At 44.3% G+C, this 24,895-nt stretch overlaps 6 protein-coding genes across 6 annotated transcripts; 2 read left to right on the top strand and 4 right to left on the bottom strand.

Annotated features, from left to right (window-relative positions):
• Positions 1-1,019: 1,019 nt before the first annotated feature.
• On the bottom strand, positions 1,020-2,144 carry PHALS_01293 (uncharacterized protein; the record flags this gene model as incomplete). Its single annotated transcript, XM_024731130.1, has 1 exon — positions 1,020-2,144. The coding sequence occupies one exon, from the start codon at positions 2,142-2,144 to the stop codon at positions 1,020-1,022; it is 1,125 nt and encodes a 374-aa protein (XP_024581339.1).
• Positions 2,145-9,914: 7,770 nt separating this feature from the next.
• On the top strand, positions 9,915-12,684 carry PHALS_01294 (Tetratricopeptide repeat-containing domain; the record flags this gene model as incomplete). The annotated part of the gene is made up of 3 exons (XM_024731131.1): positions 9,915-9,989; positions 10,158-11,426; positions 11,500-12,684. The coding sequence occupies 3 exons, from the start codon at positions 9,915-9,917 to the stop codon at positions 12,682-12,684; spliced, it is 2,529 nt and encodes an 842-aa protein (XP_024581340.1).
• Positions 12,685-12,814: 130 nt separating this feature from the next.
• PHALS_01295 (phospholipid-diacylglycerol acyltransferase plh1) lies at positions 12,815-14,827 on the bottom strand (the record flags this gene model as incomplete). Its single annotated transcript, XM_024731132.1, has 1 exon — positions 12,815-14,827. The coding sequence occupies one exon, from the start codon at positions 14,825-14,827 to the stop codon at positions 12,815-12,817; it is 2,013 nt and encodes a 670-aa protein (XP_024581341.1).
• Positions 14,828-16,942: 2,115 nt separating this feature from the next.
• Positions 16,943-17,161, bottom strand: PHALS_01296 (uncharacterized protein; the record flags this gene model as incomplete). The annotated part of the gene is made up of 2 exons (XM_024731133.1): positions 16,943-17,038; positions 17,105-17,161. 2 exons carry the CDS (start codon positions 17,159-17,161, stop codon positions 16,943-16,945), a joined length of 153 nt encoding a protein of 50 aa, XP_024581342.1.
• Positions 17,162-20,455: 3,294 nt separating this feature from the next.
• PHALS_01297 (uncharacterized protein) lies at positions 20,456-22,273 on the bottom strand (the record flags this gene model as incomplete). Its single annotated transcript, XM_024731134.1, has 1 exon — positions 20,456-22,273. One exon carries the CDS (start codon positions 22,271-22,273, stop codon positions 20,456-20,458), a length of 1,818 nt encoding a protein of 605 aa, XP_024581343.1.
• A 1,950-nt stretch (positions 22,274-24,223) lies between these two features.
• PHALS_01298 (putative polyprotein) lies at positions 24,224-24,703 on the top strand (the record flags this gene model as incomplete). Its single annotated transcript, XM_024715670.1, has 1 exon — positions 24,224-24,703. The coding sequence occupies one exon, from the start codon at positions 24,224-24,226 to the stop codon at positions 24,701-24,703; it is 480 nt and encodes a 159-aa protein (XP_024581344.1).
• Positions 24,704-24,895: the final 192 nt, after the last annotated feature.

Consider the following 24,895-nt stretch of genomic DNA (forward strand, 5'->3'; position numbering starts at 1 on the left):
AGATTTTTTTGTTGAACAAAAATCACCTTAATGTTAAGAGGTGAACGAAAATCAGAAAAAAGAGATCTGTTTGAGTGGCTTTTATTTTGTGAAGTACGGTAGATGAAAGCAAAGCAAATAAAATGCCCCATCTTCGTGGAGAGACTTTGCCGTGTGGAGTCACTGTGACTGTCCCCAGCGGAGAATACTTTGTCTGCCTGACCAAATGTAAATGGCCAGTCGTCGGGGTGGGGACACGCTTTTCCGCAGAGGCTTGTTCATTCTGGCACATTTGTTTTTACAGGAATTATTCTTGTAAGCACCGGTACTTGTAAGTGCGATATGAAAGAATAATTTATCGGCGAATCGGGAGCTCGCTACATGCTGCCTTCAGTGCGACACTTAAAAGAGTCAATTATGTGTGACTTCAGTGTGACGAAAATAAATAAGCTATCTAGATCGAGTCTGACATCTATTAAGACCGAAGTTTACTTTACTGATACTGATTGTTATCATGTATGGCGCAGGGCTAGCAGTCTATGAGTGTCACTGACCTTCCCTTTCCGAAATCACCCCTTCCATTTATATTTATGATATCTCATCATAGCTTTAATCTTGCACTTCTGAGCTTGACTCTAAGTCCGAGAAATATACACGCTCACGTTGGCACTTGTAAGGACCCGCAGTTTCTACGTTGGTAACTTTCAAAGAGAATGCATTAATTCTGTATCACAACAATCTCGCACCTTTGGTATCGTCAATCACCCCAAAATGCAGAGCCAAGAATGAAGACATAAGAAAGGAGGTCGATGAATTGACATCCCTGTCTAGTACTAGAATTGATACGAAAGTTGGAGCGAAGCAAGTCAGCGTTACACCCTGATCTCTTAGTAGACAGACGCAGACAGCGAGAGACGCATTCTTTTTGTAATACAGTCAAGCAAGTCGCTAGGACAGACAAATTTGTATTCTTGCTCTCTGACTACGGTTGAACACTACGCTACGACAAAGAATGAATAGACTGTTTCAAGTTCGTACATCTAGTTGTTTTGCGGCTTCACGGTGCCAGTGCTTGTCTTTCCTGGGATATTTTTGAAGTTGTAGCTGCTTTGCGAACCCGCGGCTGAACCCAGGAGCGTAGCTGCTTTGCGCATCTGCGGATGAACCCAGGAACGAAAAAATTGGTCGCTATTGTCGCCACTAGGCATTGGACTCTGTTGATCTACGTTGTTATCTATAGTACTCGGACTGGATGGGCTGAAGTCGCTACCAGTGGTTACCTGCGTCACATTCTCTTGGTTCTCATCGGCACTCTCGCGGGCATCGTCATTTCCCGCGATGTCATACGAGCCACAGTCAGACTCGTCCGAGTCGGCAGTCGTTGGTGAGGTATAAGTTGGAGTGCTTGTTGATGGTGGCAAGCTTGAAGATGGTGATGTACTTGTTGAAGTGCTTGTTGATGGGGTATTGCTCGTCGAAGGAGGATTTGGGGTCAAGGACGGACTTTCAAGAGGAGTCGCCGCTGGTGTCGAAGGAGAAGTAATCGAGTTATCAGATGGCTGCGTCGTCACTGCTTCACCAGATCCGCCGCTAATATTTGCACAATTTATATAGACCTGCCAAATTGGTCCGTGCATTGCAATCCAGTACAGTGTCAGCTTGCTCGCACCGCTGCACATGGTCTTTTCATATGATAATTGAGCAGGAGCTGTTGTAAAGTGTGCAGCGCAATTTTCGTCATGAAATGCTTGTTTATTGTCACACCAAACTTCACACGGACCTTGATGAGAAGGAGTAAATCCTTCTTCTGCCGAGTGTGACCACTCAACTTGTTCTGGTAAGGGTTGTGGTGGGGCATCAGGATTAGCATTTCCACAAGTGAGAGATGCACCAGTAACAGAGATCACGGCCTTATCCTCAATCAATTCCTTTATTGATTTGTAGTTGCTGGCTTTGAAAGCTGTTGTGAATGAGGCCACATTAGCATCCGGTGCCGTATTGTAGGTACCGGGCAGTCCTGACGTGGACGAGTCGATGGAAGCAATAAACTGCGTCTTGTCACCTGACGTAGGGCTCCATGTCGATTCTGGTTTCGACATGTAGCCATGACCATTTACACACGACATCGCTACAGCAGTAGCTACCAGACATTTGATGAAGATCATTCTCTTTTGCGTTGACTTTGAAGCAAGGTAAAATTGCAAATGAGTGAATCGACAGAGTAAACCTGTAGTTTATTTATCGGATAAAAGAGAGCATCATAGAATGTCCACGCTTTTCTCCAATTTCCCAGACTGTTAGTTGGTGCAAATCCTTAACAACAGACAATCAGACAGGGTTTTTCCAGCGATTACTCTCGTAGAGCCTACACTTTCCTTTAAGTCGTGCAGATTCCCAAGTGGAAACAGGATCGGATATCACACTTATGTTGAGCGATTTTTTATACCCGACACAGAAGTCATTGATAACAGCAATTTACATACGCTGCCATATTATGGTCGACGGGAATCGCAGTAAATGCTTTCGAATGTATAATATCTTCAGTCTTAACATCCTTAATCTCTATAGAGGCAGAAGGAGCAAATTTAAAATCGTAGACAACTGCCCTTAAAGTTCGAAGTGTCACAATATTTCAAACAGATGTTGATCTAAGATACGAAGTAAATTGTAGACCTTATTGAGCACGCGCGTTGTGATTTATGATTCTTCTCCACGCAAATTCATAATGCTCAACCACTGTTTTACGATGCATATGGACCACAAAATTCAAAATTGAAAACAAGCTCAAATATGCAATAGGGCACAACTAGCGATTGTCACAAAGATCCTACGAATTCGCCGAACTACGACCACCATAGGTCTTTCATCAATTCTTGGTTTTGACTATTTCTCTCTCTCATCCTTTCGCTGTTTAGACCTTTGGTAATGCTCGATGCATGTTCAATGCTCAGCGCTCAGTATTTTACTAAACTTAGTCACTGATTGCTCATATTGATCACCATAGAAGAAATTATAGGATAGAGTAAAAGTAGCTGTTTTTCAAGAAAGAAATAGCGAAAGAATGCATTTTTTTAGAAATCAGCGTCAAGAACGCAGTGCCTTCGAGATGTTCACTATCCCGGCTGGTGCAACGAGAGAGCAAAGCCGTAAGGATTAAATAAGCTTGTCTTCCTACGTACAACCTGCAGTTTGCGTATCTTAATATTCCACATTTGGTGCCTGACTCTTCGTTAAGTGATGCACTGACGACTTTTATCCAAACTGCAGTCTCATTTTAATTTTATCAAGAGACAAAATTGGAAGTTTTAATTTACTTGAAAGCTATTATATTATTTTATGACCCGTTCGACTCAAAAATAACGATGCAATTATTGTGGAGCATAAGTTGAAGATTTACTAAAAGCAATGTGTACCCTGATTCTGAAATTGATTATCAAAAATCATTAGTATTTTTACATAGGCTTTCAACATCTTGTAAAGTTCATATCTTGAAATCAACCACTGTCTTTGCTTAAATGAATATACTGATGTCTTCTTTGTTAATTAAAGCAGTGTGGGCTAGGAAATCGCGATTTTCTAATGAAGACAAAAATATTTGATAGAATGCTGGCTTGTCGCTGACGTTGGATGCGCTAATCTCGCCAGTTCAAAACTATGTTTACAATGCCTCTTAACAGATGTCTCCTGCTATGCATAATCACAGAGTAGGTCCATGTTTGTTTACTCATACATAGGTCATAACTAAAAAACAATGTATTCGATACAGGAAAAATTGCTGCTGTTGTGTTTCAAAACTTCCAGTGATCATATTAAATCTAAGAAGAGTGCAATTTAGTGTTCATTTCAAGTTAACGTCGTTTTTGGTATTGCGTCTCTCCTAACGTGATACATAGCAAAATTTCCTTAGGCAAGTCATTTGTCAAACATAGGCTTGAATTAATCGTGTCGCATGAGAGATGGTCGAATAATTAGAAGATTCAGGACGAACATGATTTCAACCTTGCTACATTTGTAAAATGTGCGGGTTTTTCTTGATATTGTGTGTGATGACGTTCTTGCTAAGCAAGTACCAGCATGTTGCATACTCGACTCCTTATCCTGAACAAAGTGTGCAAGCACTTCGCATCGAAATTGTGGTGCTTGATCGGACTGTTACTCAATCGACAACTGAGCAAGGCGGTTAACGTCTTTGGATCAGTTAAAGTCAAAGGATCTAAAAAAGTGTGCCGGATCTGACGCTTATACGCCATTCTCCGATCCGACCTGAGCCTCACTTTAACTTATAGCCATCACATTAAGAAATGGTTAATTGTTATCGACACCTACATTATATCTGTGCAGTCAGTCTCACTTAATCTAGCGCTGTCGCTTAATGTACTTAAAATTTGATACATGCCTCAACGATGGTGTTGTGGTGCCTGCCATTTCAGATTTTGGGACAAAAGTTGCTGGCACAGGTTTGTCCACTATTGATATATCGAAGCGTGTCGATGTGTGTCAGTGTACAATAAAACACATGTAGACAATTATATTTAGAAGTATTTCCGGTAAGCAATGATATTGTGGCGCTATTTTCTTGATCATCAAGTGGGTCATTGGGAATATGTTGACTATCGCATTCGCTGTAAATTTATTGAAAGGTTTAAAAGGCCAAAAATCTTTCATTTAATCATTGTCATCATCTGGTGACCCCGTTGAACATGCACCAGTACACCTCTTCCACAATTCCTCATTTCAGCACAATGTCATAAGTATTGTCGTCACGGTTTGAGCCATGATCTGTATAGATTTATTTTAAATCACCGTAAGCTGCTTCGGGAGCTACTGCACACATTTAAGTTAAAAAAAGACGACGTCATCGCTGGGGAATAAAAGTGTTGGAAAGTAAAGACCCAGGTTGAGCTCTCATGACCACATAATGTTTTCAAGTGCTGGTCGCTCGATCATGCGTCAAAAGCAACGCCTTGAGGCGGAAGCTTGGTATGAAGAAGTGTTGCTTCAACGTGACACCCATTTAGCAAAAGCTGGCTGGTCAACCAAAAGCTGGCTCGTCAACCATTTAGCAAAAGCTGGCTCACCAACAGGTGATGATGTTCACGTTTCATTGTTTACATTGGACCGCTACACGTCCGACGAGCTCGTAAGAGTAGATAGTGATATGGCTTTGATAAACCCGCGTAGAACACGGGATCTGCTCGCTAAGTGCATAAGCCGATATTTTCAAATACCAAAAACGTGGACGGCTCGATGTAGCGTGATTGCATAATTATTTAGCTGCCTGAGTAGATGGTTCAATTATATGAAACTTAAGTCTCAGTTCATATAGCTGAATGTCTTGCGTGCCTTTGGTATCAGCATGTTGCCTATGAGCATCCTGGCTCTCAGCCGTAGCGTCACGCATCTAATTTAATACATTGCACAAATTCGAGGCATAAACCAAGGGTGATGCTTCTACTATCACATCTTAGCGTCCACATTTCGATGGTATCTGTCTACTCAGTGTCAAGATCAAATTCTGCTTCTGTGATAAGCTGCCTTTCGCACCAAATCAACTAACGGTCCAAAAAAAAAACACACCCGTGTTGCCAGCCGAGTCCTTCGGCAGGCCAAACACAAACTCCATCCTCATGGACTGCCAACATCCGGAGAGTATTGGTTAATTGGCCAGCGGAACCGCCGCATTTAGAAAGGGCTTTACCCGTCGACACGTCTCACTCGTGCGCACATAGGTGATCATCCATTTGTACAGCTGGACCACCAGTAGTGACAGCTCACAGAGCTATAGATCATTTCACGACCAAGATGACTACTGAGTGGGGTGTCGTGGGCCTCATAGAGAATACGGTACTTTGATTTCTCATCGTGAGAAATCACAATTCGTGGCGTATCCGTCGATTCGGCGCTATAATACAGCGATCCATTATTTTATTCAATGAATATCCGCACTGTCGCGAATACAACGTTTTGCCCAAGTCTCCAAACCCCCTTGCTTCCGAAAGCCTGCAGCAGCGCTTCGCACAATCCACCACCCGCGTACGCGGCGCAGATCAAATCCGTCACTGACGACGTCACCATCGTGATATGAGCAAGCTCATAATCTGGACGTTATAACGTGTTAGCCATAGTGTTTTATTCCTGGCTTATATTTCACCTCGAAATTATATCTTGCAAAGAATGAGGCTGTCCTCTGTGAGAGGTGAGGCGACTGAGTTGCAGTGCGTAGTGACGCCGAGATTTGAACGCGATCACCCAATCTCGCCCCCCCGGCGCTGCTTGCAGCAGTGCACAGCCGATGGCAAACTCCGAAGCGTCACAGACGACACTGAAAGGACAGTCAAGGTCTGGCAACCCCAGTATTGGTACATGGAGGAAACTGTCTTCAACCCCGTCAAAAGCCTCCCGATGCTCGGTGTCCCAACACCAATCCGCATCCTTTTCAAGGAGATTCGACAATGGCCGTGCCATTTCGGCGTAGTCCTCGCTGCACTTGTTCAAGTAGTTGGCGATGCCAAGCCACCAGCGCTAGTCTTTTTGGATCTTTGAAACCGGCCAGTCCACAGTGGCGTTGACCTTAGCGGGATCCACTCAAACGTCACGCTTTCTTATGAAGCACCCTAAAAAAATCTTTTCGGCGCCGAAGATACACTTTATGCACTAGCATTCAGCTGATTCGTGCGTATGCACTCAATCACCGCTTAAAAGTTGACGTTGTGGTTCTTTTCATCTGTCCTCCCAAGCCCCGCACGACTGTGGACGAAGATGTCGGCGAAGTATGTCTGTGAATACGCCCGATGGGGCCTGAACAATTGCGTCACAAGACGATTGAATGTTGCTGGTGCATTTGACAGCTCTTGGGGCATCAACAGCCACTCCCAAAGCATCCCGCTCGGATTACACACCGCTGTTAGCGGAATATCTCTCGCTCTCATGAGCAATTGGTAATAACCAGCTGCCAAGTCGAGGGTGCGCTATGCTATGTACAGCCAACCATATTATTCTGAAGAACATCCATGCTAGGAATCGGCGTCTGTGCCGGAATGGTGGCAGCGTTGAGCTTATTATAAGCATGAACGATACGCCACTTGCCGTTTGGCTTCCGGACACAAAACGTGGGTGTTGACTGGGGGTTTGCTCTCACGCACCATTTCTGTGTCGTACCTCGCACGGAAGAAGGCGTCAATGACGTTACACTACTTTTGGGGCAGGGGCCATTGGCGTGATACGCAGTATTTGGTTCCCAAAATCAGGTCGATCTCATGACGCACACCTCGGTCCGGAGGTAGGACCGACGTTGGGTCTTTTTAGACGACGACTCGCATTCCTTTACCAAAGAATAGTACGGATCAGAATCGACGATCTACTTCGTGCGTCCGTCACCTTCTTGGTGTCCACTAGGACAGCCTTGTTCAGAAGCGACGACGATTAGATCTCATCGTTCGGTCGTATAATGACCACATCGGCTAAATCGCCTACCTTCAAGGCACCGCCGAACGCTTTGAAGGACATCTCGTCCATCTCAAGAAAGAGAAAGAAGAGCATCCACCGCGGGAAGAGCCTCGACGGTGGCGTAACCTTCTTCCTCTCCTGTCATACCGTTGACAAGGGTGTATAGATGTGCGCTATCGTCTACAATAAACACATTCTGGATCAGGGTCGACCCCCTGCGTCTTGCAGATAACATTCCGGATCGCCGTCTCCTCTCTATAGAGGTATTACGTCTCGTCGATATCAGTGAGAGAACGCACTTGGCGGCTTCTAGTGTCCTCACTCCCTGCTCCATCAAAGCCTTGATGTTATCAACAACATGCGACGAAGAGCTGCTATTTCCGCAGTCTTCGTCCAGTGGATAACGTTCCACTCCATGCGCATCGGAAGGGCCTTGCCTAAGATGCCTCGGACCTCGTTTGACCATGCCACTCTTAGCATGCGCAACTGCTTTGATACTTGAGCAGTGCTTAGTGGGTTTACGTGCCACTCCACGTCCAGCCCGCGAGCCATGCTCGGGACTCTTGTCCAATACACCTTCGATGTTTGGCACCTCGGATACTCCGATATCCAGCACATTGACTGTCCAGTGCCCGCGCTGAAAGCGCTTATGCTTCCTAGTAGAGGTGAGCCTATGACTCACTCAAGCTCCACCAGGAGACGTGCGAGTAGCGCCCAAGGCCTTCAACCTCCAATCAATCTATGGCTCATGGTGTTTCAACCATGCCATACGAAGGATAAGGTCATACCTTAAACCCAAGCCTAAGACTAAGCAGCATGCCTTGCTATCAAATACAAGAAATTGACACCGAGGTCCATAGGGACCTTCGGCACAGTGACACACAAGACTCCGACGCTAAGTGAACAGTGACGGTGTCACTCAACCGCACTCTTAGCGCCTCAGCATGCAGCTAACTCCCTTCTTTCGTGAAGCGTCGAGCAAAATTGCTTGACGCCCCGGAATCGATCAGGATCGTCCATGGCTTCTCAAAGCACCTTCACGCTTGCTCTTACGACCAGCAAGCCCGGCTTGCATACACGTTCCGTGTTATACTTTTATTTGAGATATGGTGGAATGTATTTTTTTTCTATTTATTCCGGCGAGGCAAGTACAAGCTCAAATTTGTATAATATATACGCAGATTCTTCGATTCGAAGCTTCATCCGTGCAAAAGGTAAGGCAGACTTTTGCGGAGAGTAATATAACTGGTAAAAAGAGATTCAAGCTTGTGTGATCTGACCGCCTTATTGAAGGTAGTCGTACGGCCTGAAACAAGCAGAAAGGTTATAATATCAACTTTTGCATGCAAAATACATTCGATGCGGGACACTATCAATTGTCCAGATACTACGAGAAACGCCAATTTGCATATATGATCTATATTCGATCAGGTTGACTCTGGATGCCGTCAACAGTATATATTTGACAACATAACGTGAAATTTCAGGAATCTGAACAAAGTGAGCATGTCTCTAGGTATAGAAATTAACTTTGCTAAATCACACCAAATATTAAGATTATATTTTTGAGTATGCGATCAGAGTACGATGCTTAAATGTCAATAATGACAAATGGGATAACACATTACCGCTACGGATGAACAGGCTGCGAGTTGACCCTTTCAGTACTTTGTTACTATAAACTGCTTTATACACCCAACCGATCACGTATTTTGCAGCATAACAAGGCCACTAGGAAGACGCATAAACCAAACGCATCGGCCTAAGGAGTTTGAGAAGATTGCAAGATATCTGAAAATGCCAAGCATTTAACATGCTGTCAAAGAAATTTACAGCTGAAAGGGTGGAGCAATGCTGATTTTGCGGCGGTCAATATCTACCAAACAGCGTGCATTATGATCATGACATTTTGGCCATACAACTTGGCGTACAGCATGACGAAAAACGGTAACGTGGCACGTTCGAGAAATTCCAAATCAAATGGACAGTTCAATGAGCACGATATCACGGCCAAAAATCCACAGTACGTGGATGGACAATCAAGTGGTAACCAAGCAAATCGAATTGATGGAAGGCCCAGACAGCGCTACGCAAGTCAACTTGCGTGTAAAAGTTAGCCACTATCATGAATTTCAAATCAAGTTACATCATGTCGACTGACATGCTACCGACTTGCTGTATAAGATGAGACAAAGTCTTATGGAGATTTTCAGCATGGGATATTTTAAAGAAGGATTATGTTTTGCATAGAAGATCTAATACAATAAATTTGCAACAGTCGTAACATTAAGACCGCGATGAACAGCACCATCGTGGCTGGAACTGACGTAATGATATGACGCGGTACCGAATGCGACGACATGGTATTTAAATACGAAGTATGTTACCGCAATTTAATTAAGTAGTGTATCGATATGATATTTTCTCATTGATGTACTCAACACCAGTCGCTTTAGTGGGTCTCCCGGCCAACAACCGCTCAAATCTCCATGGCAGACAATAGTACGACGTGGGATGCCTCCGGTGTCGTAGCGCAAGCCAAGGCGCTGATTCTCTCGAGTAACGTGCGTGTCCTCTTTCTTTCCTTTGTCTTATTAGCTTTCTGCACCATGGGTAGCTCGTAGCTTGCTCTCTAGCCTTTGTCATCTTCATTATATGCGCACTGGTGCCACCTCTACAACTTTTCGCGTTAACGTGTCTCACTTTCTGCTTCCTTTCTGATATTTGCACAGTACATTAAAGTAGAAGATGCGCGGAAAGAAGTGGATGACACGCTATCTAGATGGGTGAGCTCCGTTCAGGCAATGAGCGACGACCAGGGCGTTGGTCAAGGCAAAACTGCTGTCGTGGCTCTCTGGCGTCAATATGCAGCTCTGGAAATGGAGCTGCGGCAGTTTAAACAGGCAACAAAAGTTTTTGAACGAGCTGTGACCTGTCCCGTCGCGGGCTCCAGCATGGCATTGTGGCTACAATACGCTGACTTTTGCGTGGAGAGGAAACGGTTCTCTAATGCCCGTAAGGTCTTTATTCGGGCCTTGGAGGCTTTACCCGAACGGGAACATACAGCCATATGGGCTCGATTCTTCGGCTTTGTCTGTACCCATGTGGATGGGACGCTTTCGCTAGCCACGTTGCAGCATCAGGTTATGCCCGACAAATTTCCGAATCCTGGAACTTCAATAGCAATTGCTCCCTCCGGTCCTTCTGCTTACACAACACCTCCTGTGGCAGTTAGTACACTGACAAATCCTTTGAAGCCACTTCCAAACACATTGCAGCCGCTGCCATTGCAAGCGCAAGCAAATGCTTCAACAAGCCAACCTGTGTCAGCTGTTGATCCAGCTGTAGCTTTTATTGATACTACTGGTGAAGTCACGTCATCGCCGTCTCCTCTTGCAGTCGACAGTGTAGGTTTATCAAAGCGAAAGTCGGTAGATTTACAAATTGATAGCGACGCGAAGCGTGGAAAGTCAAATAGCGCCAGTACGGCGACGGCGTACTTTGTGCATTTGCCACTAACGCTCCCGTTTATCCCTAGCTGTTCTCGTTTGTTATTTGATAGCGTGGCCGATGGTGAAGCTCAGAAACAGATAGGTAACGAGCTCTTGGAACGATTGTCAGACGTTCTTGGCGATAGTGCCGTGTTTGAAGGGGTACGTGATCTTCGTGACAATCAGCGCAGTCGGGATCGTGAAATGCTATATCGCTGGCAAGAACTTGTTGGCATGCAGATGAAAGAAGGTAGCGAATTGTTTGCGCGTCACATGGCATTGGAAATGCAGCACGGCTTTTCGGACCCACGTGGACTGATTGCTTTAAAGACACAACATTTAGAACAACGCCGCGAATTTTCAAATCGATGTCAAATGTCACAACAACAGTTTGTTGATATATGCGCCTTAGACCGTGCTGATGCCTTGAAAGCCCAACAAATTTCTCTTGAAAATATGAAAATTCCGGAAATGACCGTCACAACCGATGCTGATGCGATTACTTTGCAGGTACATATGATTTTTGGCATTTGTGAATGAAGACGTTCAATTGCTAACAGTTTTACTGACAATTACATGAAAGCGTGGTATTGTAGGTTTGATTTTAGAGGCTGAAAAATTGTGGCGTGAGGAAAACCAGCCGAGTGTGGATGCTTCTAACAAGAAAAGTCAACAGCCCCCAGTTGTATCCTCAAGTCGTGGTCCAACGAAACATAGGCGAGATAGTCAAGACTCGACAGCGTCAAATCACTCTAGTTCGCGTAGTGCTAGTGGCGCTGGGCCGCGTGGCAGTAGTCGACAAGATTTACGCAGCGCTCGCAATCATGGCAACAATAGTACAAATCGTCGCCGCGATCGAGACGCGCGTGGGGGTCGAGGCCGCTCGAATAAATGGGACATTCAACCCCCCCAATCAAATTCTCGCTCTCCAGCCCTTGCATCACCGCATACCCGTTATGAGTATGCTGGACCAGATCAGCAAATGCCATTATATGATCGTGGGCCGCAACAGATGCAGGCTTCGCTGCAGCAGCCTCGCCACTTTCAGCAGCAACCATTCGGAGTACCACCTTACCATGATTATGGAGGGCGGCAAGGTGCCATGTCGGAACAGCAAGGGTATGTGTTACAGCCCACAGGCCCCTATTCGTCTGGCCCGCCAAATTCTCTACGTCCTCGTGGAGAGGGTGATTGTCTTGTAGGACAAGGAGGGCCTTCTAGAGGCAGCGCTGCGTGGCCGCAGCAGCAACCGCAGTCGTTTCATCAGCAACCGCAGCCACTTCGGCAACACACAGGTCCTTTAAATGATGGGGATGACTTTCGTCCTCCTTATGATCCTTCCCTGTCTCGATACGGAGCAGCTTCAGGCACTGGACCTCTTCCTCCGTCTCGGGATGGCCCTGATCCCGTGCCGTACGGAGATGGGCGTCGTACCGCTGTGCCAACAGCTCTCTACTACCATGAGTCGCCATCGCAACAATCTCCTTACCACCCACCGCACCAGCATCCTTCGCAGCAGCCATCTATGCGCCATGAAAACTACCCTACTTTTTCGTACGACCAGTATGGCTTTCCCCAAGGCGAGTTCCAGCAGCGAGGAGGCCGACCGGTGGGCAGTTACGGTCCAGGTGAACCTCCGCAAGATATGATGACACATCATCCACCACAGCAGCGATATCAGCAGGACCAACTACTCCCGTCGCCAGCACCTGCTGGGATGAATTCAAATCGTCGTAATCGACGTGGTGGTGGGCGTTATCGTCGGTAAGACCTGATAGAGAGAAAACATCTCGGCAACGAATGAACGAATCCATAGTAGTTGCAAATCCTTGTTAGGATGTGTCTCGCATTTGATCATGACAGTTCTAATGAGCTAAGTAATGAGACCTAGTGTAGCGCTAAAACTCTCCGACACGTTTTGCAATCTCTTGAATATCCGACGTGATGTTTTCTGGCACGCGGTCATAAGCACGAGCAGCAACAAAAAGCACGTCACGGATGACAGCATGATTGCCCATGATGTCAACGTGATCGGCAGTTTCTGGTCCACCCCGAGGGTCAAAGAGCATTGAGACTGGATTGTGAGGATATTCACGCACACGCACCTCGACATTGCTGGGATTATATCTTTTCGACCGCCAGCCATTGGCGCACATGAATCCTAATGAGATTAACGGAACTGTGCCGTCTCCATCTGAATATCGGATTCCGCCTTTTACGTATGGCAGATCGTCTATGTCTGTATTAAAGACATAAGGCGCAATAGGCTTTCCGTTTAAATGGCCAATCTCGTCGTCAAGAGGGTTCTCACCATACGTGTAGCTTCGTTCAGCTGGCTTACCAATTCCATAAAAACAAAAGATTTTCAATTTTGGTGCCTTGGGTAAAGTTGATGCCAATGGGTTCGTCCAGTATCTAAAATGATCGTATTCAGGCAACGACGGATCTTCGACGATATCAGTGCTAAGCCAAGAGCAAAAATGATCGAGGTATGGGTCAAGCTCGCCTAGGAGTTTCTGTACGCCTCCAATCGTGACATTTTCGTGCGTTTTATTAACAAAGTGAACAACTTGGCCATGTGAGCCAAAGCGTTTAACATGTGTATCGACCTCCTTTGGATTTATGGTCGCATTCCTACCAGTCGCCAATGGAGAAGCAGCAGCTATATCATCAGGAGCAGACTCGGTCGTCCCCCAAATTCGATCCCCACCAATGGGTAACATTGAAAAGACACTGGACCACGAACGTGCGAGTTGTGTGCGTGCCGAGACACTGAAGAAATACCCCAAAAACTTGGACAATCCACCCAATTCAGCTGTATCTTTCATTTCACCGGACATCAAGGCACTAATTGTCTTTACCAGACCCAATGTTGGACCAGCAATGTTCACAAAAGCTTCAATATTTGTATCGACCCATCTGTCGCCACCATTACCTCCATTCTCGCTTTCGACCCATTTTAAAAAGTGTAAAATAACTAATGTAGCATACGAGTGGGTCACTAACATGACTTTTCGACCACTTCCGGATACACGGGCCATTTCAATCGTATACTTGAGTTTTGTAAAGTATCCATCACGTTCTTCAAGTAAATGTGGCATAAGACGCCAATCGTATGCAGCCATATACAAATTATTACTGTCGTATCCAATTTCCGCTAAATTCTCGACCAATTTTCCCCAAACCCAAAAGCCACCAATTAAATAGTCAGCTGCTTCTAATCCCTTAGCTGCACGCAATTTGATCCCATTCGGATCCATTCCCGACGATCGATTGAGCATCATATGCTCCAACCAACACTTTTGATTCATCATAAACTGTTGTAGCATTCTTGATGTACCCCACATACGTTGTCGAAAATACGTTTTACTACAAGCACTACCATTCCAGATCTCAAGACCAGTGGAAGTGAAGCCTGGTACCAAGATGACAGGCGAGTACGCTGTTATATTCTCTTGATGAAACAATTGAAGTCCGGGTCGGATCTCAGTTGCCCCAAGAAGACTAGGTCGGTGATCGAAGACGGCTAGAAGTTCTTCTCGGACATTGACAGACCAATTAAAGTTGTCAAACATCTCCCGAACTCGAAACAACGAGTCCTCACTGAGCAAAGGCTTCTCTAAGTAGTAGCGCTGAAAACTTGTGACAGCCAGAACGCCAATGAGAATACCGGCCAAAATTGAATAGATACGCTTCGTAACTAGGTGATCGGCGGCCCGCACGTGCCAGCTCTCGGTGCGACCGAGTGAATGTGCTGCCTCGACAAATGTTTTTTTAGTCTCCGACTGCTTGCGCTTGTCAGATTTAAAGGCTCGGGCTACGGCCTCATCAGCCAATGCTTTAGGAGATGATGGTGTTGTGCGGCCATGCGGCTTGCGCTGACGCACACTAGAGGAAACATCATGAGTCATGATTTTTTAGAACTGAGGTGATCCGATTGTGACGATTATAAAACATCGTAGCATTTTTTTCATATTTTTTTTTCTCTTTTATGATTACGATCATCATCTTCGCCGTCTCTTTTAATTATCGCAAATATCCTATATGACTAAAGAAAAAAGATTTTTTTCAAATGAAAAAAATATTACTCATACGATTGAGACATTCAAGAGTATCGAGTAAACAGAGCTTGGACACGAATAACTCAGCGTTCCTCCATGAGATCAATGGCTAGCTGCATTGCAATAGATACATCAGCTGAAAAGTATGCAATTATGTGGTGGAAGATTACGAACATGAATACGCTGAATTTTCATTCATCCAAACATACTGCATGCGGACTTGGTGTAGATTGTGCTACTGTGATCACTCGCTCTTGGAATATCTACAACTCTTCAAACTACAACACACTACAAAAACAAACTCTTTCCTGGATTTTTTGCAGCCAAGAAAATTTGCGCGGTAAATGAGATTATATCGCGAGAAGTCGTATCGAATACGCGATGAGTTAAGCTGCTCACAACGCCGTCTAATATGAACAAATCTGACTGAGCATCTAACATAATAATAATGATACCGGTGATTGTGTTGTCTAGACGTTTAATTTTCACATACGCCTCTGCAAAAGCATCTATGTCGCAGTCTCGATCAAATGTCTATCCTACTACGCTTCAACTTGGCAAAAAGATTATTGATATCATTCATCATAACCAGATCTTTAAAAATTATAGGTAATTGCAACATGTTCATCGGAAGGCGTTGAACTAGTCGGCTATCATCCATCTGTGACAAGGCAAGCCATCAACAGATCAACGCATCAATTAGTTGGGAAAGCAAGCATGCGTGCATCTATAACTCACATTTGTTTTGATTTAGTTACTCAAACCGGCGTGGTAGCTTTCTTGTGCCAAGAGTACAGTGCTTACCACTGAGGATGCATTCAAGTACTATAAATATTATGAAAACAAGCTTCTAAGAAACAGTTCTAACCAGCAGGGCTTGTACTACCTTCGGCGCACACTGTTAGAAAGTGCACTAGCGTTGCACAGTCTTTGACGGACGTCGTCGACGATGGTCCAAGTGACGATACAGCCGCTGTGACTTGGAAGGGTGTGGGCATTCCGAAATCAAAGTTTCTCAACCACGAAGATGTCCAGCATGGAAAACGGGTGGATAGAAAGGTCGTTAGCTCAGAAGTAGATGACAGTTTGGTGAGTACTTCTTTCCATGTTTCCGTCTCCTTATCACACACATATTTAAATTCGTTTGTTTCTTGTAGCAAAGTCTTTTTTAGATTATGTCTTGCCCATCGTGCAAACACTTTTACTATGCGCGTGCTTTATATGCAATTTCCATGAAGCAAGTAAGGTTTAATCCATCTACACCAGCGGGGATTGTTGGATGTGGTTGAAGGTGTGCGCTTCAATGGCAGCAAATGTCGAGCGTCAGGAGCACAACGAATTGCGAGGCATTCATTATCCCCAGAGCTTACTTTGATGCGCATGTCGTTGGCAAAAACGTCACAAGCCACCCCTTCGTTTAATCGTCTCAGCAGTTTGGTCAGGTTATTTGGCTAAATCTGGCGCAAGTGAGCGCGGAAGCTTTGCCGCCGGGGCGGCGCCCAAAGGCGCCTGGCACACCAGAAGCTAACCCAGCAACTGGGTTTGAGTTCGGAGTGCAATGACCGTCGTTTACAACAGCACCAGTCGCTCCACCGTCGCACGCAGTGACGCATTTGTCTACGCGACAGCCAGGAGCAGCTCCGACAACCGTTGTACGGATTTTCAATCATCTCTCGTGACTTGAGTTTTGAAAGTTACTGGGGATGTTTATATGTCATTTCCGCCTTTCTAAAACAAAGACCAAGTATTTCGACCGTGAGGGTTCAATCGATTTATATATGCTCGCTATAGCCCCACTTTATAATATAGTAAATCGACTGGACGTTCTCATGGATTTTTAAATTATCGTAACATATAAATGCGAAAGCATTACTATTTTGAGCACTTAGAGAAATTCTAAAAGTCAAGCTAGGAAGTACCAAAACGCTACTTCTTCACCTTCTGCTTTCGAGATTTTGTGAGGCGCTAATTGAAAAAAAAATCATGTTTTTGCAACCAAATTGTAGCATGAAATAAGACTCTTGAGATCGACTTTTTCTTTTTGTTTGTCTCACTAGTCAACTAATCATCAGTTTTCGTTAGCCCATGTTGCTCACAATTTTTGCCACTGCAGCATAAACGACGAACTTTTCCTCCAATTAGTGACTCAAAACAACCTCGACCAGCATGGTTCGCATGATACATCTACATTTTCATGAAGTTCGCTCTTGAGATTCAATCGTGCTGGATAACAAGCTCTCGACATTAACGGTGGTGACGTGCAATACAGAGGGTGATAGGATTTTACGCAAGCAAAAAATCTGAACTGCTCTGTTGGTACCGAAAGTATGTAATTACAACCAATAAAGTTTAATTCCATGCGTCATAGGCGCATTTGCCAACCGCACATATGTTCTTCGTCATTAAGTTATAACATCAAGCACGATTGCATGGAACAAATTGAAAAATTAACTCATTTTGAATATCAGCCATGCTAGTGATACTAAAAGATGACTAATAACATGAGAACAAAGAAAAAGTTGCACGTGTTATCAGGAATCGTTTTGCTTACACGTTCGTCATCGTTAGCAATATTATTTTTGAGTCGGAAGATCGTCCTCAAGTTTGATGGAAGATCAGAATTCTCAACATCCCGTAGCAAATAAGTCAGTGCCTATCGTGTAAAAGTGCGAGGAAGAAGTAAGATGATGGTTCATGTTATACGCTGTGCACAAACAAATTCATATTATTAGCTAAGCAAAGTATGTCATGATTATAACATCCAAGAAATTTTTGGACTAAACTGATCTTTAAAACATGGTAATCTCGTGAAATCACAGATAGTCGCTCTATAACCCCAACGGATCGAGAATATGGAAATGCAAAACCCAGTCACGCTATTACTATTTTATTGGCTTTGGTAAGTAATGATATTTTTTGCCTTCCCTCCGTATATACACTTCTTTTTGTACACACATACTGTTGTCCTTTCCATCTCATTGAGATAAGCTCAGGGGATCTGATGTCTGCCGCATCAGAGACCACCGCTTACTGCCACTTCAATCTTTTGAGATCTGCTCGAGGCATCAAATGACACCATCGCTATCTATTTTGAGGCAAACCCATGCTCGCACATAAACCATCACTGCTACGTACGCACGCCAAAGCGCTCCTACTCTTACACAGAGTTGAGCGCATGACTCTTCAAAAGAATATAGCGTATGAAGTGCATGTCATGCAGCATTTCCGACATTCAGTCGACCTATACTTATGACGTTCAAGCTGCATCGTTCGAAAACTGAGATAATGCATCGATTTCAGGTTCAGGTCGAGGCATGATTTCGCACTGCCTAGACTCTCAAGCTTTCTCTGAATGTTTGAAATAATATTTAATACTCTTATCACTTCCCAGACAAACGGCGTGCTTTCGCAAAACCTGCATTTAAATCCTTTCGCGTACGGTAACCTATCGTTAGAATATGGCATAGTACGATAATGCACAACGCTTACATTTCGCAAGATTTGTCGGTCGACCGTGTGACCTTCGAGACCTTTCAGCTGAGAAAAACGAGGGTACGTAGGATGTAACGCTTGAAACTGCCCATATGCAGAGCCGGCAAGTACGATAATGGCTAAGTGTTAACACCCCCATTCCTCAATTTTGCGGTGGTCCAACGCTTTTCGCGAGATCATAGGGTCACGCCAATCCGCACTCCTACCGGCATTCGCGGCACGAAAGTCGTGCTTCTATTCAATGCGCGCCCACTGTTTCCACAACAGAGGCTGGGTGGACGCCGTAGCTCAAAGAAGTAAGCGACACACTCCACATGAAGATGGTAAGCGTCTTAAATGGACAGAACTCGCAAAAGAAAATCACTCTCGTTACGTGTTATCAAGTAGTTTGATCGCAGGTGGGACTTTGGTAGGAGAGTGCTTACATCTGTGCTATCTGTCCTTTGACTTCTCATGTCGCAAATGCCTCTTCTACAGAGGCATGGTATGAAAGCGCGCATTCTTGCGCCCGGTCTTCTAGAGAATAACTCTGTCCTTCCTTTTAATGATCCTGACGCTTAGCACGAGTAGCCTCACGGTATGGGCTGGTTACACCACAGACGCCTGGTTGAGGCTTTCCTGAGCGTAACAAAAGCCTGAAGCTAAATAAGCGGACCCGTCGAGTGGTCAATGCTTCTGGGCCTAACGTTGGGTAGCGCGGGTTCGAGCCCCTCAGCGGACAAAATCGTAATCGTACCAGACATGCAAGAAAACTATTACCGACAACAGCCAATAAGGACTTCAGGATGGCGATTCGTACAAGAAAAATCAAGAGTCAAAATCAAGAATAAAAAGTACCCCAGCGGAATAAAGCAATGTAATAGCTTTGTCAGGTCCGAGTAGGTATAGTCGTGTAATAAGGTAATACGTATCAACTTTCAACTGAAGCTAAATAAGCGTGTTGTATTTCACAAGGGCTGGCAAGTAACAACTCTTCGTATATCACAGAGGATACTATCATATAAGCATATGGTTGTGGTATTAACGACGAGTACTTCCTGATGTATTGGGTTTGCCGTGTGCCTCCCAAGAAGAAGTTTGGACTTTATGTATCCAAGTGAGACATCGTGCTGAGGATGGATTCACTGTTAAACGAGAACCATACAGGTGGTAAGTATCTCTTCTGCTGAAATTTGTGTACTCTCTAGCATAAAATAGTTTCCCCTGTTTTGCATCAAGCGAGGCTAGCGGCTTACGTTTCTCACGGACCTCTCCATTTATTGAGTCGCACACCAGTACTAGTCATGATACTTCATCACAGGTTACTAATTTGATACTTTTGAGCGTACCCCAGCCTTGAGAATCAATATTGTAATATGTAGGTACACCATAACACGGCAGTATCCCGTGTTCATCCCAGCTGCACATCGTACCTATGTAAGTCAACCTTACATTATCAGCTCAGGTGTACCGTTGTGAAGTACAACGGCGAAAGTACCATGATGGAAACAAAGTACGCGCACAGTTTCTTATATTAACGTAGTACAATACATATATTAGTGATATTGAATACAACACCTCAATTTAATTTAGTGCTAAAGCACTGAGTTTAGACAGCGGGCTCTAATTATCACTCTGTGTTTGAATTACATGGTCAAAGTCATACAATTATGGTGTAATTTATCTTACCGAAAAAATTTGTACAACTTATTATTATAAATTTTACCATTATTCTAATAAACTTTCTATCTTACGAAATTTATCGTTTTATTTGAAAAGAGAGGATGGACACAAGAAATTGCGAGCGTCTATCGTTCTTACCATGTTACTGCAAATATTTGGATGCAGCGGACTGTCAACAGCTAGTAATATTTCCATTGGTTGCTCAAGAAAGAAAGTATGAGTGTATTGATAACACAGTGTTATTTCTATAGTGAACCTAAGTAAAGAAATGCAACTCAACACAAATGATTGTTAAACCATAGGAGAAAGAACGTACTAACAAATCTAAACTTGAGTCGATTCAAGAGCTTTCGCAAGCGATTGGTAATTATCATATTTGCTCGCTTTTCCATCAACAATCAAGTCCGCAATATCATCTTCGTAGTTTTTGCGTAAAATTTTAGTCATCACAGCATTCGCATCATTCGAATGTCGCGAAATCATGTAATCAATCCATTCACGCGCCAAAAGTTCTTCAAAGTAGAAGGTTTCTAGTCCAAGCTCCTTCAACGCAGCTTCGTCTCCAATAGACTCCCATGATTTGAACACAGCATCATGTATTCCTTCCATATAGGCTTTTGCATCAACCCTCGAAGGTTTAACGAAAAAACAAATACGAAGAATCGAACCAACAGATATCGACTTCTTCAGTAAAGGAAACACGACCGTCTCAACATCAGCGTTCAACTCAATTGCAAGGCAAATCCACCGGTCAATACTTTCGATAGTGGTTTCGTCCGACGAAACCTGTAAATTTAGTACCAGTCTGGAATATACAACTTCCTTCATGATTTTCTTTGCCGCAGGACTTCGAGCTTCGAGATGCGCAACACCAATTTTTGTGTCTTTGATACCTTGCTGAAGCAACTTGGCAGCTAAAATGGAGCCAGCAGAAACCGTCTCTTGTGTAGGTTGGGAGAAGTACCACTTCTGCACGCTCGGATGTTCAAGAACGTCAACAATATTTTCATTGTTGCTGCGAATTCGAACAACACGAATTTCACCTTCTAGTTGCTCACCAATGAACTTTGATTCTTCATCTGCCTTTAAATTCTCACTGAGTTTAAGCAGTGAGCGTTCAAGATGATCAGCAAGACCCTTGAAATTCGATACAGGAGTAGCTTCGGCGAGAAAGTTCATCAGAATATCTTTAACGCGATCACCAAAAGCTAATTTGCCATCGACAAGCTTAGCAGCCGGAAGAGAATCAAACAGATTTTCTATCTTGCGTTTCGCCATTCCCGACAAGCTCAAATCGGCGTAATTTCCACTTTCATCTGGCTTGGCCTCCTTAATGAGCTTCAACCAAGATAGTAATTTTTGGCTGTCAAAAGCCTCCGACTGTACTTTGTCAAGCTGGACAACTTTTAGTGGTTCGGAGGCTGTGGCCTCATGGTTGTCAATGGCGGGCGTCAACGGAGTTAGCGGTTTACTTATCAACTCATGTTGAGTGGAAAACTTCTGCACTGGTTGCGGGATATCAACATCGGAAAGTTTTTCCTTGCGGTTGCTGATGCCAATTTCACGTCCCAATTGCTCACCAATAGACTTTGAGTCCTCGTTTAATGTCAGTGTTTTACTGAAAATAAGCAGTGATTTTTCAAGATCGTCAGCAAGCGGTTTGGACTTCGCATCACTCCTAGCTTTGGCGATATAATCGATCAGCGCGACTTTGAAGAAATCACCAAAAGCTAATTTGCCGTCGACAACCTTAGTACTCGGAATGGAGGAGACCAGCTTTGTCTTTTGGTGTTTTGCCAACGTCAACACCATATACTGAGCGCACATATTTGGATCATCAGGGAAGGCGTCCGCAAAATATTTCGACCACTTTTGAAACTCACGGCTGCTGAAGAGTTCCGGCACCTTATCAGCGTGCACTTGTTTGAATAGTTTGTTGCCTGCTACATCTATCTCAGATGCGTGTCTGAGGTAAATATGTAGCTTAGCGAATCTCATGATCCAAGACGATGCGAGCTTTTTCCATAGATACGAGGGCTTGAAATAAGAAATGAAGCGTGACAGCATTCCAGCGTCTTCTTCGACTGCAACAGGTGCACTTCTTTCTTCCAAAGATAATGACAATTGATCGGAAGTCGACATTAAGGCTCTTTCGTGTCGCTGGGCCATCGTCTGCTCAATGGCTTCCAAGTGAGATATCTCACAGTAGATCAATAGAGTAGCGTATGACAGCAAAAGGAAGCATAGACGACGTGAAACGTTGCGCGCCGCGGTCATCGGTGGCTAATGGACTTGCGCTTCTTTCAGAAAAATTGAGGAATGAATCATTGGAAGTGCGAGACCACGTATTTGTGCAAATTTTATCATCATACTTTCAACTTCCATACAGATTTTAGGACTTGACATCACAGGCAACTCACGCAAACAACAAAATGTATTGGCTACAGTAAAATCAGAAAAATTAGCCGATCCGGGAAGCTATCCTTAAAGTACAACCCATTAAGAGCGTCAGGAAAGTGCATTTTTCATAATAGTATGCAGATTATACAACCAGCTGCATATCACACATCCCGATTTTGTCGTCTTTAGAACACTTGCAGTCTCTTCCTCTTTCCCGAATGAAGAGATTTGATTCTTGCTTGATGGGAAGTATTTTTTGAGGATATTTTCACACGTCAAGTAAAACCTGATTCTAAGCCTCGGTGTTTGTCCCCCATATAATGCTACAAGCATTATTGCACCGGTAGGAGAAAGTCGAATGTGGTGTATTAAAATAGTGTTGAAAACATCATCAGCGAAGAGAAACTGATATTTGTAGTCACACATCTCGACTCCTCTTCATACAATATTTTGGAATATTTCATTCAGTACAGTTAACTGGAAGAATGGTAGTATAGATAAGTTAACAGGCTTTTTCCTGCCAGTTTGTTTGATGTAATCTTACCATTTTGTACTGCAAGTAATGGTACCAGCTACCGGTAAGAATTGATAGCACTATTACGTCTTAGCACAAACGAAATTTGACCACGTGTTTGAGAGCACAAGGGATAATTTTCTGTGGTCGTCCAGTACTTAGCGCTTACTACTAAGAAATAAAAAGGTTATGTTAAGAATAGAAAAGCAGCTAAGAGACCGTTTCAGTAGTTGTGCAAACGTGTACGGTAAAATTTCTAGCCCATCAAATCCGTAACTGTAGATAGGCACTAACAATCAAAGATATGTATTATTGGATCAAAACTTTTGCAGCAAATGAGGCAGCTGCAAATTCCTCGACCTGACCCTGACCCTGATCCTGAATCTGATCCTGATACAGATCCAGATCCTGATCCTAATCCTAATATTTGCAGTCTCTTATCTATTTTCCAAGTATGAAGACAATCAGTTTTCCTAATGGAAGTTTGTTCTAAGCTTCAAAAATGAAGCGCCATGCTGAGAAAGATGGAAAAGTCAGAAGAAAAACTGACGCTAAGCTTCGATTTTACCCATCATAATATCGCAAGTTTAGTCCCAGTAAGAGGAGGTCGAGATGGGCTTGTACGTGGTGTACCAAAATAGCATCATCAGCCAAAAGAAACTGATATCTGTGGTCACACACCTTAAACGGTGTACGCTCGCCTGTAATTAGCAATGCCTGTACCCATCGATACCTGTTTCTCTGTATGCACAGATGTTATGGTACATCAGAGTTTCGCTTAAAAGAACTGCGAGGTTGTTGAGATTACACCGCTCATAGCATGTTGAACAGGCAGATGACGTCACTATATTTACGAGCACGTCACAGTAAGTAATTACATTATGGTTGGCGTTCATTGGTCTAGATATATCAGGATGCTAATAGAAGCTTCTAAAAGGATCTAGAAAGTCAGGCTTAGATGTAGCACAGAGTAGCGAACTAAGGACCCAAATATATTCACTTCGGTTTTTACCTTCTACTCAACAGGTTAACAGCCGCACCAAGCCTTTCTCTACAAGCAACGTCCTCGCCCACTATGGCCAAAGCGAACCGAGGTCCTCCTAGGGAGTGATAACTACTACCACTGGGAGCTCAACATGAGGATGACCCTGGCGCGGAAGGGTCTCCTGGGGCACATCATGGCCGTCAAGGAAGAAAGTGACGTCACGGAGGCTTGGCTAGTAAATGATGCCAAGGCGCTCGGCATCATCGCTCAAGGCATTGAGATCCAGCATCAGACCAAGATTCGGTCGGCTACGCGCGCCATGGAAGCATCGGGAACCCTCCGCGATTTCTACAATCGCTCGACTCTTTACAACCGTGTGGTGATGGCTCGTCGACCGCACGAGTTCAAGATAAAAAGTGGGACAATCATGGCAGAGCATCTGGACTTTTTGGATGAGCTGGTAGTGGGACTCCAGGCTCCGGGAGAGCCAGTTGGTGAGTCACGTCAGCTGGTGGTTCTTTTCGGCTGTCTGCCGTCAGAGTATGACTTAGTTTCGTCGATTGCGGAGAATGCGAAGGACATCACGTTGAATGAAGTTAAGGAGAAGCTGATCAAGGAATCGAAGAAGTTAAAAAGCTATGGAGAAAGCGTTTCGCGTAAATGGAAACGCTAGAAGATTCAAAGGTGGACTTGACAATGGACGAAAGGCTGGTTCTCCACGCAATAACGGCAGATTCGAGGGCAATTATTTTAACTGTGACCAGTTTGGGCAAAGGAAGCGGAACTGCCCGACCAGTAAGAGGTCCAATGCCACACCACAGCTCCCTTGGGAGAGTGACGGGTCACTCTCATGTGACCCCGTTAC

Source organism: Plasmopara halstedii (genome assembly GCF_900000015.1).
Source record: "Plasmopara halstedii genome assembly, contig: Scaffold_1343, whole genome shotgun sequence".
Taxonomy (NCBI): Eukaryota; Oomycota; class Peronosporomycetes; order Peronosporales; family Peronosporaceae; genus Plasmopara; species Plasmopara halstedii.